Source organism: Schistocerca serialis, chromosome 1 (genome assembly GCF_023864345.2).
Source record: "Schistocerca serialis cubense isolate TAMUIC-IGC-003099 chromosome 1, iqSchSeri2.2, whole genome shotgun sequence".
Taxonomy (NCBI): Eukaryota; Metazoa; Arthropoda; class Insecta; order Orthoptera; family Acrididae; genus Schistocerca; species Schistocerca serialis.
Window position 1 is genome coordinate 316090444 of NC_064638.1, and position 14025 is coordinate 316104468.

The following is a 14025-nucleotide window of genomic DNA, read 5'->3' on the forward strand; positions in this document are numbered from 1 at the left end:
AATTATACAATAAACTTATAAAGGTATCTCGATCAGACATGATAGGAGGAATGTTACAGTGTTAGTGAAAGAGTACTGGAAAGCAGTTTGAAATCAAACAAAAAATTACAGAATTTTTTTAAAAATGAAGACATACAAGGGTCTCAGAGGCCCAGTATATCCATCATAGGGTTAAGGAAATTGGCCGTCAACTTTTCAAAGGAACGATTTCACTCGTTCGATGCGATTAGACTGCGTTAATATTCGCACACTGTGTTTTATTTTCGATGGTAATAGGGCCGTACCGAGTGATTTGCCAGATAGCCCTACGCCACAGGCAACGCAAATATTGATTGAAAAAAACCGAAGCAAGAAAGGGTTCAAAATTGTTCAAATGGCTCTGAGCACTATGGGACTTAACATCTGTGGTCATCAGTCCCCTAGAACTTAAAACTACTTAAACCTAACTAACCTAAGGATATCACACACATCCATGCCCGATGCAGGATTCGAACCTGCGACCGGAGCAGTCCCGCGGTTCCAGACTGAGCGCCTAGAACCGCTAGACCACCGCGGCCGGCAGCAAGAAAGGGAAGAAGCATTTCCCTCAACCAGTGACTGTAAACACATGCTGTCGTCACAGTGTAATTTAATCCAAGTAGCATCATAAAGAAACGACTGCTACCTTAACATGGTTTATGTGGTAACAGTGCCTCGGTACACACAAATGCCGCCTATGCAGCTCGCTCATTTTCAACAATGAAGTTCTTGTTGTTACTTCCCTACAGTAATGAAAGATCTCAGATATCAGGGAGTGGGTGCTGAAATAATATGTTAACGTGACCGAAGGCCTCTGATTTCTGCCGAGTGATGACTGTTATCAATTTACGAAAAGTAAGGAAAATCTCTTCTTTGTTATATGAGGGCTGTTTTTTGCCCCAATCTCCGATTGCCTGTAAATAAAAGAAAAATATACAGAAAATAATAATTTTATTACCAAAAGTACAGTAAAGTCTAAAGATATTTTTCTACATAATCGCCAAAACGATTGAGGCACTTGTCATACCGTGACACAAGGTTTTCGATGCCTTCCTCGAAGAATGTTGCCGCCAGTGAGGACAGGTAAGTCTTGACGGCGTCCTGAAGTTCTTCGTCAGTAGCGAAGTGCTGCCCACCTAACCATGACTTCAGTTCTCGGAACAGTTGATAATCACTTGGTGCTAGGTCCGGGCTGTACGGTGGATGTTCAAAAACTTCCCATTTAAACTTTTTGAGGAGGTCTTTTGTCATGTTGGCACTGTGTGGTCGGGCGTTGTCATGGATCAAAACAATGCCAGACAAAAGCATTCCTCTGCGTTTGTTTTGAATGGCTCTGCGGAGACGACGTAAAGTTTCACAGTAAACTTCTTTGGTTATCATCGTAGCTTGCTCCATAAAGTCCACCAGCAGCACTCCTTTATGGTCCCAAAACACAGTGGCCGTTGTTTTTCTTTTCGTCAGTGAAAGTTTAAACGTTTTTGGCTTGCTTGGGGAAGCTGTGTGCATCCACTGCTTTGATTGTTCCTTTGTTTCAGAACTTTCATAGAGGACCCACGTTTCATCGCCAGTAACAATCGACTTCAAAAAAACGTTTCCCTCATTGGCATAACATGTGAGAAACGATAATGCTGACGCCATCCTTTGCGTTTTGTGGTCGGTACTCAGAATTTTAGGGATCCAACGTGCACACAATTTCCGATAGCCTAGGTCTTGAGTCACAATTGTGTACAAAGCAGACTTTGAAATGTCTGGAAATTCATCAGACAGTTCGCGAATTGTAAACCTTCGTTTGCATCTCACCGCCTAATCAACACGCTCAACGAGGCCTATAGTGGCGACAGACTTGCGACCTTGTCCACCTTCATCATGGACGTCTGTTCGTCCTTCTTTAATTTTCGACAACATTCCCGAACACTACCATCACTCATAACGTTGTTACCATACACGTTGCTCATTCTGCGATGGATTTCCGCAGCACTACATCCTTCTGCTTGCAGAAAACGGATTCCACTTCGTAGCTCACATTTGGCGGGAGCATCGGGCGTAGTGGCCATGTTTACACGGACGTAGCTCGGCTACGACTGACACACTGCAGCTGAAAACGGCAGAGGTTGTGGTGGGGGAGCTGCACAATCACATGACGCGCAGGTCTGGCCCCTCCCTACCTCTTACTTGCTTAGATGGACGATCGGAGGTTGAAAAAAAAAACAGCCCTCGTACATCATTCTAAAACTAGAATGTCTGTACAATCTGTTATTTATTTAATACAGTGATACAATTTGTGTGCGCTAATTTTCATAAAATAGTTTATTTAAACACAATTTCCAATATTGATTCATTATTCTTAAACTTACAAAACTACAGAATACGGTAAATCTGCATAGCAAAAAAAGATGATAGGTACTTTTACGAGGAGGGGAGGGGACGGGGTGCAACATCCACAGTTTTGCCATGGACCCAGGGTCAACTAAGTACTGTTTTGGATGGAAATGTTGGAGTGGATCGCGTATATATAAAAGTATTTTTTAGCTCAAAGTAAAAATAGATCGTGGTACATATGGACGTAAAGAATATAAAAGGAACATGAAGACATTGTGGTACAACTACAGGCGAAAGAACAGGCAGAGCATTTGTCTCGTGCTACAACAAATTGTAGGAATCTAAAAGTTATCGCTGCTTTCTGACCAAACACTTTCATATCTTTGCTTATGATCTATGAACCTAGCACTCTTGTCTTGCACACATGCAAAAGTGTTTTTATTTTATAGGCTGTTCTAGGCTCTGTTTTACGTACACTATGTAGGCCTGACCACATAAAGTTCTGGTCCCGTATTATGATGTACGTGCCCAGTGCATGACAAAGATCGCACAGTTCATCTTCCGATCCCGTCGTCTCAACCCTCGGCTGGGATACAGTCCTGAATCCAGAAAAAAAAAGAAAAAGCTGTTGCGAGTAGACACGGGCACTAGCGATTTCATGGATGACTATAAATGACGTTGACACTGAAGAGCACGTGTAGTTTGCTTGAACTAGTGTAGTTGAGAGAAGACGCACCTCGAGCCGGGCAATGATCTCGCGCAGCGGCAAGCGGTCGGTCTCGCCGCCGCCCACGAACGTGGTCTCGGGCAGGCAGTACAGCGTGTCCAGGTCTGCGTCCGGAGGCAGCAGCCGCCGCCAGCGCTCCGCCCCCACAGCCGCGCTGTCCGAGGAGCCAGAGAACCACACGCCTGCCGGCGCACGTGGACCGTTTTTATTATCGTGACACACCTGCTCCAAATATACCAGTAAGGCGACCAAGTTTACACGTGTTGCTCATACAAGCCCACAGTGTATTATGTCCGTCTGATTTCTTACTGTGCTACAGCTGATGAGAAACTTGATGGGATATAAACTGTGTATAATGTTACTGTTTGTGAAGCCTGTAAATGTCCATCAGTCGCTAAATTAGCATGTGGAGGTCGTCTTTGATCGATTATTTGGGAGTCCTTGACATAATAAGTAATAAGTGTGGGGCGAAGAAGTTGTGTGCGTATAGAATCTAATGAATTTCCCCTGGATGATTTCGTAGATGGATTTACAAATGTGTGTGTTGAGAGAGTTTCTCTTCGAAATGACATACGTATGATATCTGTACAATGTTTGGTTCTTATGCAATAAATAATTGGAAGTGTTCCCGGACTTAATGTACGCGCTATACTTTGAAATACTCCAAATTACACCATTTATGTAGTTTTTCTGGATCAATCATTTTGTGTATGGCGCTAAATTTCAGGTGAAGAAGATGTGTGTGTGTGTGTGTGTGTGTGTGTGTGTGTGTGTGTGTGTATGTGTGTGTGTACAAAGAAAACGAAAGGAAATAAAGCTTTTTTACACACAATTATAGTATTACGTTCTCAGAGAGGTACCATGTGCAAGCAGTACAGAATTTGACATTTGACATACAGGTTACTTTTTTTTTACAGGTTGACTTAGATCGCAGCTCGTGGTCTCGCGGTCGCCTTCTCCATTCCCGGCAAGTTCAGGGATTTTTATCTGCCTCGAGATGACTGGGTGTTTGTATTGTCCTCATCATTTCATCATCATTCATGAAAGTGGCGAGATTGCGCTGAGGAAAGGTTGGGAATTTGTACGGTCGCTGATAACCGCACGGTTGAGCGCCCCAGGAACCAAACATCATCATCAGGTTGCCTTATTTTTTCTGTATAACTTGGAACCTGACGCATTTTAAGCATAATTTTAACACTACACTGTGACTGGCTGGAGAAATGGAGGGAGAAGGGGAAGGGGTGACGATAGGATGGGAGGGGGAGGAGGTGGGGCTTATCATGTGGAAATGATGACGTCATAGATAAAGGAGGCATATCTTCGCACAGTGTAAATAAAGTGCACCAGAATTCCCCTGTAAACAAAATAGGTTGGGTAGTTGGTGTGTGTGTGTTCATTCCCTCGTTAATCCCAAAAAAAACTCTCACATGCAATACTTCTACATTATTACTGTAACTAAGAAATCCGTCCTACCCCCATGAACAATGGACCTTGCCATTGGTGGGGAGGCTTGCGTGCCTCAGCAATACAGATGGCCGTACCGTAGGTGCAACCACAACGGAGGGGTGTGCAACCACAACGGAGGGGTATCTGTTGAGAGGCCAGACAAACGTGTGGTTCCTGAAGAGGGGCAGCAGCCTTTTCAGTAGTTGCAAGGGCAACAGTCTGGATGATTGACTGATCTGGCCTTGCAACACTAACCAAAACAGCCTTGCTGTGCTGGTACTGCGAACGGCTGAATGCAAAGGGAAACTACGGCCGTAATTTTTCCCGACGGCATGCAGCTTTACTGTATGATTAAATGATGATGGCGTCCTCTTGGGTAAAATATTCCGGAGGTAAAATAGTCCCCCATTCGGATCTCCGGGCGGGGACTACTCAGGAGGACGTCGTTATCGGGAGAAAGATAACTGGCGTTCTACGGATCGGAGCGTGGAACGTCAGATCCCTTAATCAGGCAGGTAGGTTAGAAAATTTAAAAAGGGAAATGGATAGGTTGAAGTTAGATATAGTGGGAATTAGTGAAGTTCGGTGGCAGGAGGAACAAGACTTTTGGTCAGGTGTATACAGGGTTATAAATACAAAATCAAATAGGGGTAATGCAGGAATAGGTTTAATAATGAATAAAAAAATAGAAGTGCGGGTAAGCTACTACCAACAGCATAGTGAACGCATTATTGTGGCCAAGATATACACGAAGCCCGTGCCTACTACAGTAGTACAAGTTTATATGCCAACTAGCTCTGCAGATGATGAAGAAATTGATGAAATGTATGATGAGATAAAAGAAATTATTCAGGTAGTGAAGGGAGATGAAAATTTAATAGTCATGGGTGACTGGAATTCGAGAGGAGGAAAAGGGAGAAGGAAACATAGTGGGTGAATATGGATTGGGGGAGAGAAATGAAAGAGGAAGCCGTCTGGCAGAATTTTGCTCAGAGCATAACTCAATCATAGCTAACACTTGGTTCAAGAATCATGAAAGAAGGTTGTATACATGGAAGAATCCTGAAGATACTAGAAGGTACCAGATAGATTATATAATGGTAAGGCAGAGATTTAGGAACCAGGTTTTAAATTGTAAGACATTTCCAGGGGCAGATGTGGACTCTGACCACAATCTATTGGTTATGACCTGTAGATTAAAACTGAAGAAACTGCAAGAAGGTGGGAATTTAAGGAGATGGGACCTCGATAAACTGACTAAACCAGAGGTTGTACAGAGTTTCAGGGAGAGCATAAGGGAACAGTTGACATGAATGGGGGAAAGAAATACAGTAGAAGAAGAATGGGTAGCTTTGAGAGATGAAGTAGTGAAGACAGCAGAGGATCAAGTAGGCAAAAAGGCGAGGGCTAGTAGAAATCCTTGGGTAACAGAAGAAATATTGAATTTAATTGATGAAAGGAGAAAATATAAAAATGCAGTAAATGAAGCAGGCAAAAGGGAATACAAACGTCTCAAAAATGAGATCGACAGGAAGTGTAAAATGGCTAAGCAGGGATGGATAGAGGACAAATGTAAGGATGTAGAGGCTTATCTCACAAGGGGTAAGATAGATACTGCCTACAGGAAAATTAAAGAGACCTTTGGAGAAAAGAGAGCCACTTGTATGCATATCAAGAGCTCAGATGGAAACCCAGTTCTAAGCAAAGAAGGGAAAGCAGAAAGGTGGACGGAGTGTATAGAGGGTCTGTACAAGGGCGATGTACTTGAGGACAATATTATGGAAGTGGAAGAGGATGTAGATGAAGATGAAATGGGAGATACGATACTGTGTGAAGAGTTTGACAGAACACTGAAAGACCTGAGTCGAAACAAGGCCCCGGGAGTAGACAACATTCCATTGGAACTACTGACGGCCTTGGGAGAGCCAGTCCTGACAAAACTCTACCATCTGGTGAGCAAGATGTATGAGACAGAAGAAATACCCTCAGACTTCAAGAAGAATATAATAATTTCAATCCCAAAGAAAGTAGGTGTTGGCAGATGTGAAAATTACCGAACTATCAGTTTAATAAGTCACAGCTGCAAAATACTAATGCGAATTCTTTACAGAAGAATGGAAAAACTGGTAGAAGCCGACCTCGGCGAAGATCAGTTTGGATTCCGCAGAAATGTTGGAACACGTGAGGCAATACTGACCCTGCGACTTATCTTAGAAAATAGATTAAGGAAAGGCAAACCTACACATCTAGCATTTGTGGACTTAGAGAAAGCTTTTGACAATGTTGACTGGAATACTCTCTTTCAAATTCTAAAGGTGGCAGGGGTAAAATACAGGGAGCGAAAGGCTATTTACAATTTGTACAGAAACTAGATGGCAGTTATAAGAGTCGAGGGACATGAAAGGGAAGCAGTGGTTGGGAAGGGAGTGAGACAGGGTTGTAGCCTCTCCCCGATGTTATTCAATCTGTATATTGAGCAAGCAGTAAAGAAAACAAAAGAAAAATTCGGAGTAGGTATTAAAATCCATGGAGAAGAAGTAAAAACTTTGAGGTTCGCCGATGACATTGTAATTCTGTCAGACACAGCAAAGGACTTGGAAGAGCAGTTGAAGGGAATGGACAGTGTCTTGAAAGGAGGATATAAGATGAACATCAACAAAAGCAAAACGAGGATAATGGAATGTAGTCGAATTATGTCGTGTTATGCTGAGGGAATTAGATTAGGAAATGAGACACTTAAAGTAGTAAAGGAGTTTTGCTATTTGGGGAGCAAAATAGCTGATGATGGTCGAAGTAGAGAGGATATAAAATGTAGACTGGCAATTGCAAGGAAAGCGTTTCAGAGGAAGAGAAATTTGTTAACATCGTGTATAGATTTAAGTGTCAGGAAGTCGTTTCTGAAAGTATTTGTATGGAGTGCGGCCATGTATGGAAGCGAAACATGGACGATAAATAGTTTGGACAAGAAGAGAATAGAAGCTTTCGAAATGTGGTGCTACAGAAGAATGCTGAAGATTAGATGGGTAGATCACGTAACTAATGAGGAGGTATTGAATAGAATTGGGGAGAAGAGGAGTTTGTGGCACAACTTGACAAGAAGAAGGGACCGGTTGGTAGGACATGTTCTGAGGCATCAAGGGATCACAAATTTACCATTGGAGGGCAGCGTGGAGGGTAAAAATCGTAGAGGGAGACCAAGAGATGAATACACTAAGCAGATTCAGAAGGATGTAGGTTGTAGTAAGTACTGGGAGATGAAGAAGCTTGCACAGGATAGAGTAGCACGGAGAGCTGCATCAAACCAGTCTCAGGACTGAAGACAACAACAACAAAAACAAGAAATCAGTTATAAATATTAAAAATCAGAATAAACAATATTAGAAGTACGTGCTTTCTATTCAGAAGATCCTCGATAGTTGCTTTTTCTGAACACAGTTCGCCTAATGTCCATACTGATTTTCTCCAACTCAAAGAGTGCTCAAGACTCTCATATTCACATCTAGATATGGACCACATACAAAATTTCATCTACTGTTATTCATGAAGAATTTGATAATGAGACTCAGCTATTAATGGCTCCTCTAGTCCTGTCCTGTCTGTCCTGAATGGTGTAGTATTGCAGAACATGGCAGATGAAAGACTTGATAGTAAGGTCCTTACAAGTTTCTGCCGTAATAGACCATTGAAATCTTAGGTAATCCAGTTTTCCAGATATCGTGGGACCTCCCTCACTCTCAGTTCTGCTGAGGTCATTTCCTCTGCCTGGAAAAGTGTGCAACCTGTGGTTCGGTGTGTCAAATCCAGTCACACAATGCCTTTTTTGTGTTATAAATCCTCTGACTGGTGTAGGGTAATTCGCTGTGACTTCCTCTGTTGTGTCAATCTACTCATCTCAGAGCAACGCTTGTATCCAACGCCCTTAGTTGTTTATTGTATGTATTTCAATCTCTCACTCCTCCTACAGTTTTTATTCTTCAACGTTTCCTAAAGCACCATGGAAGTTATTGCTAGACCTCTTAACAGGTGCCCTATCAATGTCAATGCCTTACGTATGTTCCTTTCTTCGTTGATTCTGCTGAGATGCGTCCTTCTGTAGCACCAAGTCTCAAATGCTTCAATTCTCTTCTGTTCCGGTTTTCCCCCTGTCCATAATTCACTAGCATACAAGACGTTGCTCCAGCCGTAACATTCTGAAATTTCTTCCTCAAGTGAAGGCCTATGCTTGATACTAGTGAACTTCTCTTCGCCAAGAACGCCCTCTTTGCCTGTACTAGACTGCTTTTTGTGTCCTGCTTGCTTCGTACGTCAAGGGCTATTTTGCTTCCAAAGTAGCAGAGTTCTTTAACTACTTCTACTTTGTGATCACCAGTTTTGATGGTAAGTTTCTCGCTATTCTCATTTCTATTACTTCTCATTACTCTCAATCCATATTCTGAAGTCACTACACTCTTCATTCCATTCAACAGGTCCCGTAGTTCTTGTTGACTTCCACTGATGATAACAATGTCATCAGCGAAATTTATCACTGAGATCCTTTCACCCCAAATTTTAATTCCAGTCTTGAACTTTTCTTTTATTTGCGTCATTGTTTATTAGATATATAGATTGAAGATTAGAGGTGAAAAACTGCATCCCTGTCCAAGACATCGTTCTTGGTGTTCTACTGCTATTGTTCCCTCTTGGTTGTCGTATCTATTGTACATTACCGGCCTTTCCACAAAGCTTATTGCTATTTTTTCAGAATTTCGAACATTCTTCACCATTTTACATTGGCTATCGCTTTTTATAAGTCGAGAATCGTATGAGCAAATAGCGATTTTTCGTAAGTCATGCTTCCATTACCAGGGGCGTCAGGACTGTCCCTCTGATGCCCTTACCTTTCTCAAACTGGTCGTCATCTGCTATTTCCTCAATTTTCTTTCCTTTCATCTGTATTACGAATGAAAATCCCGCCGACATTGGTGTGAAATTCTACAGTTTTCAGAATATTATAAAAGTGTCGTGTGTTTAATACTCTACCAAGAACCAAAGGAACAATCAATTAATACAGTTCTGTATTTTATTGTTGTCAGCAGCTCGAATGCATGAACTGTTAAGCTGATTGTGCGATATTTCTCACAATTTTTCCGAAAGTTTAAGGTATATCTGCAGACTTGAATAGTCGTTTGGTGACTACTTCCTACAACGACTTTAGACAAGCATTTAGCTACCCTTTCAGCACAGCATTTTTACTCCCAATGGCAATTCTATTAGAGCTATGTTTTCTTAATTGACATCCCCATTGTTTTTGTAACTGCCATCCCCATTTTACCATGGAGCTTAATCCCAAATTATCTTACTTATACTTTATTACTGTTATCCAATTTATGTCTCTCTTAGTGCTATACAGGATGTTTAAAAAGAATGTACATATTACAAAGTATCATTTTGTCCAAACTATCGATCACTGCGCCTCGGCTCGGCTATTGAAGAAAGAAATACATAGTCTAGTTTATATTAATAGCCACTACATATCAGTTGTCTTCTGTTTTGCTTGGTAACCGTCATATCTTTTTAAAGACTACTCTGCAGCAGAAATCATTTTGTGTTCTCGAGTTTGCGAAGGGCAGTTCCGTGATTACAGTGCAAAGACGTTTCAGTTGAGGTACCAAATTGATCGTTCGAATTGGTGGAACATTCGCAGATGGTATCGACAGTTTCTAGATACAGGATGTATATGTAAAGGAAAGAGTCCTAGCCGTCCTCGTGTTCCTGAAGAAAATGTTGCACGAATTCAAACTGCTTTCCAACGTAGTTCTTCAAAATCAACTAGTCGTGCCAGTCGGGAGTTACAACTGCCTACAACAACAATTTGGCGTGTTTTGAGACGTCGGTTGGTTATGAAGCCGTACAAGCTACAGCTGTTACAAGCTCTGCGTCCTGATGACAAACACAATCGTGTGGCATTTTGTAACGAGATTTTTGATGCTACTGACCATAATAACACTTTCGCACAACGCAACGTGTTCAGTAATGAAGCGACTTCCCATGTTAGTGGTCAGGTAAAGAAACACAATGTTCGAATTTGGGGCCTACAGAACCCACATGTAGCCATTGAACATATACGAGATTCGCCCAAAGTCAATGTGTTTTGTGCGATATCCCTATCATCTGTTTATGGCCCATTCTTATTTTATGGAAACACGGTTAACGGTCAGGTATCTCGCTATGTTACAAAACTGGTTGTTTCCAAGACTGCACGAAGGCAACTTCATTTTCCAACAAGACATTGGCGTCGCGAAGTGCGCGAATATCTGAATGAAACTCTATCGAACCGTTGGATTAGTCGTCAAGGAGCTGGCGACTTAGCATGCCTCAGCTGGGGGTTTCGTTAGAGACAGCGTCTATGTACCACCATTCGCACAGAACCCGGAAGAGTTGAAGAACCAGATACGTATTGCCATAACATCAGTGACGAAGGACATACTTGCTCGTTTGTGCGATGGATTTGAGTATTGATGTGATATTGTTCGTGTCGCTGATGAAGCACATATCGAACATTCGTAATATGAACTTGAGAGGTTCGTAAACATGTGTGTAAAGTTTCATATTCGTATGTCTTAAAGTTTAATAACTACACTACTGGCCATTAAAATTGCTACACCAAGAAGAAATGCAGTTGATAAACGGGTATTCATTGGACAAATATATTATACTAGAACTGACATGTCATTACATTTTCACGCAATTTGGGTGCATAGATCCTGAGAAATCAGTACCCAGAACAACCACCTCTGGCCGTAATAACGGCCTTGATACGCCTGGGCATTGAGTCAAACAGAGCTTGGGTGCCGTGTACAGGTACAGCTGCCCATGCAGTTTCAACACGATGCCACAGTTCATCAAGAGTAGCGACTGGCGTATTGTGACGAGCCAGTTGCTCGGCCACCATTGACCAGACGTTTTCAATTGGTGAGAGATTTGGAGAATGTGCTGGCCAGGGCAGCAGTCGAACATTTTCTGTATCCAGAAAGGCCCATACAGGACCTGCAATCTGCGGTCGTGCATTATCCTGCTGAAATGTAGGGTTTCGCAGGGATCGAATGAAGGGTAGAGCCACGGGTCGTAACGCATCTGAAATGTAACGTCCACCGATCAAAGTGCCGTTAACGCGAACAAGAGGTGACCGAGACGTGTAACCAATGTCACCCCATACCATCACGTCGGGTGATACGCCAGTATGGCGATGACGAATACACGCTTCCAATGTGCGTTCACCGCGATGTCGCCAAACACGGATGCGACCATCTTGATGCTGTAAACAGAACCTGGATTCATCCGAAAAAATGACGTTTTGCCATTCGTGCACCCAAGTTCGTCGTTGAGTACACCATCGCAGGCGCTCCTGTCTGTGATGCAGCGTCAAGGGTAACCGCAGCCAGGGTCTCCGAGTTGATAGTCCATGTTGCTACAAACGTCGTCGAACTGTTCGTGTAGATGGTTGTTGTCTTGCAAACGTCCGTATGTGTTGACTCAGGGATCGAGTCGTGACTGTACGATCCGTTAGAGCCATTACCGCAATCGCGATAGGCTACAATCCGACCTTTATCGAAGTCGGAAACGTGATGGTACGCATTTCTCCTCCTTACACGAGGCACCACAACAACGTTTCACTAGGCAACGCCGGTCAACTGCTGTTTGTGTATGAGAAATCGGTTGGAAACTTTCTTCATGTCAGCACGTTGTAGGCGTCACCACCGCCGCCAACCTTGTGTGAATGCTCCGAAAAGCTAATCATTTGCATATCACAGCACCTTCTTCCTGTCGGTTAAATTTCACGTCTGTAGCACGTCATCTTCGTGATGTAGCAATTTTAATGGCCAGTAGTGTATATGCATTCGAAATACGTATATTCCTTTTGAAACATCCTGTACTTTAACTAACGAAAAGATTACGCATTCGGTGCACTGCCTGATACAGAAACATATTAGCAGTAGGAAAAGGGCCAACACCGTAAGGAACAGTGAGTGAGATGTGAGGCGGAATCAGAAGCGGATGGGCGGCGTACCGAGCGGGTCGATGCGCGCGGCGAGGTGTCCGCGGGCCTGGTAGGAGCGCACCAGCGCCTGCAGCAGCGAGTGGTCGCGCGACGTGGCCAGCAGCGGCTGCCTCATCGTCGACGACGCGGCCGCCAGCCTCCTGTGAGGCGGCGGGGACGGGGGCGGCGGCAGGCGCCGGCGCGCCACGCCCACCTCCTCCTCGGCGTCATACGGGCTGCGCGGCGCCGTGCCACCCTCCGCCTCCAGGTACTCCCGCACCAGCTTCTGCTGCCAACGCCACGCACATAGCCTGGTTGCCGCAATCTCTCTTTTTACAAGGACAAATTTCTGACGGACTTCGCGTCACAGACAAGTATACACTGCCAGCATAGCGAGTAAGAGGGAAAGTGAGCTAACTCCACTTACTGACCAGTTCCACCGCGAGATGTCAGTCGCTGCGCTTTGACTCAAGGAAACACACTATGCTACGGCAACCGCGGCACACGTACACGATTCGTGAACGGAAATTGTAATAATGAAATGAAAAATATGTGGCTTTAATTAACTTACCTCACTCAACATCGTTGCTAGCTGGGTAGGCTTCGACGTTTTTGAGGACTTTGCGTAATGAGTAATCAGATTAGAATTCTTTGGCGCGCTATCTTCTAGTCCGGCAGTAGTTAACCTTTTTTACCTACCGCTTACTTTTGATCTCGTTAGTAGTATAATTATCTGACCAACCATCGATTCCACAGTAATGATTATTTATGAAGTATGGAAGTAACTTTAGTTTATAAAATTTATAAAACAGACTTTTTGCAAGTTAAAATATACACTCAGATGACAAAAGTCACTGGAAACCTCCTAGTATCATCTCGGACATCCTTTTGCATAGTAGAGCAACTCAACGTCGTATGGACTCAAAAAGTCGTCGGAAGTCACCTGCGGAAATGTTGAGCCATGCTGCTGCTATTAGTATACGATTTTCTGCAGGAACTGACTTCTCGATTATGTCCCATATCGGGCAAAATGGGCGCCTAAATCATTCGCTTGAATTGTCCAGAATGTTCTTCAATCCCATCGCGAACAACTGTGGCACTCGGACATGGCGAATTATCCTCCATAAAAATTCCATCGTTGGTAGGAAAGACGAAGTTCGTGAATAGCTGCAAATGGTTTCCAAGCGGCCGAACAAAGCTATTTCCAGTCAATGGACCAACTAGTTCAGATGGGCCAGAGGACCCGGTCCATTCCATGTTAATGCAGCCCACACTATAACGAAGCCACCACCAGCTTGCACAGTGCCTTGTTGACAACTTGGGTCCGTGCCTTCGCGGAGTCTACACCACACTCCAACCCTACCATCAGCTCTTATCAGCTGAAATAGGGACCTATCCGTTCAGGCCACGGCTTTCCAGTCAAGGTCCAACCGATATGGTCACGAGCCCAGGATAGGCGTTGCAAGCGAAATCGCGCTGTTAGCAAAGGGACTCGGCG

At 43.6% G+C, this 14025-nt stretch overlaps 1 protein-coding gene across 1 annotated transcript in view; it reads right to left on the bottom strand.

Annotated features, from left to right (window-relative positions):
• The window catches only part of LOC126470087 (2-oxoglutarate dehydrogenase complex component E1-like), a 165207-nt gene extending 152097 nt beyond the window's left edge, over positions 1-13110 (bottom strand). Inside the window, exons 1-3 of the mRNA XM_050097661.1 lie at positions 13099-13110; positions 12558-12816; positions 3074-3246 (exon numbers count right to left, since the gene is read on the bottom strand). Of these exons, the coding sequence (XP_049953618.1) occupies positions 3074-3246; positions 12558-12816; positions 13099-13110 (444 nt within the window). The remainder of the gene's footprint in view (positions 1-3073; positions 3247-12557; positions 12817-13098) is intronic.
• Positions 13111-14025: the final 915 nt, after the last annotated feature.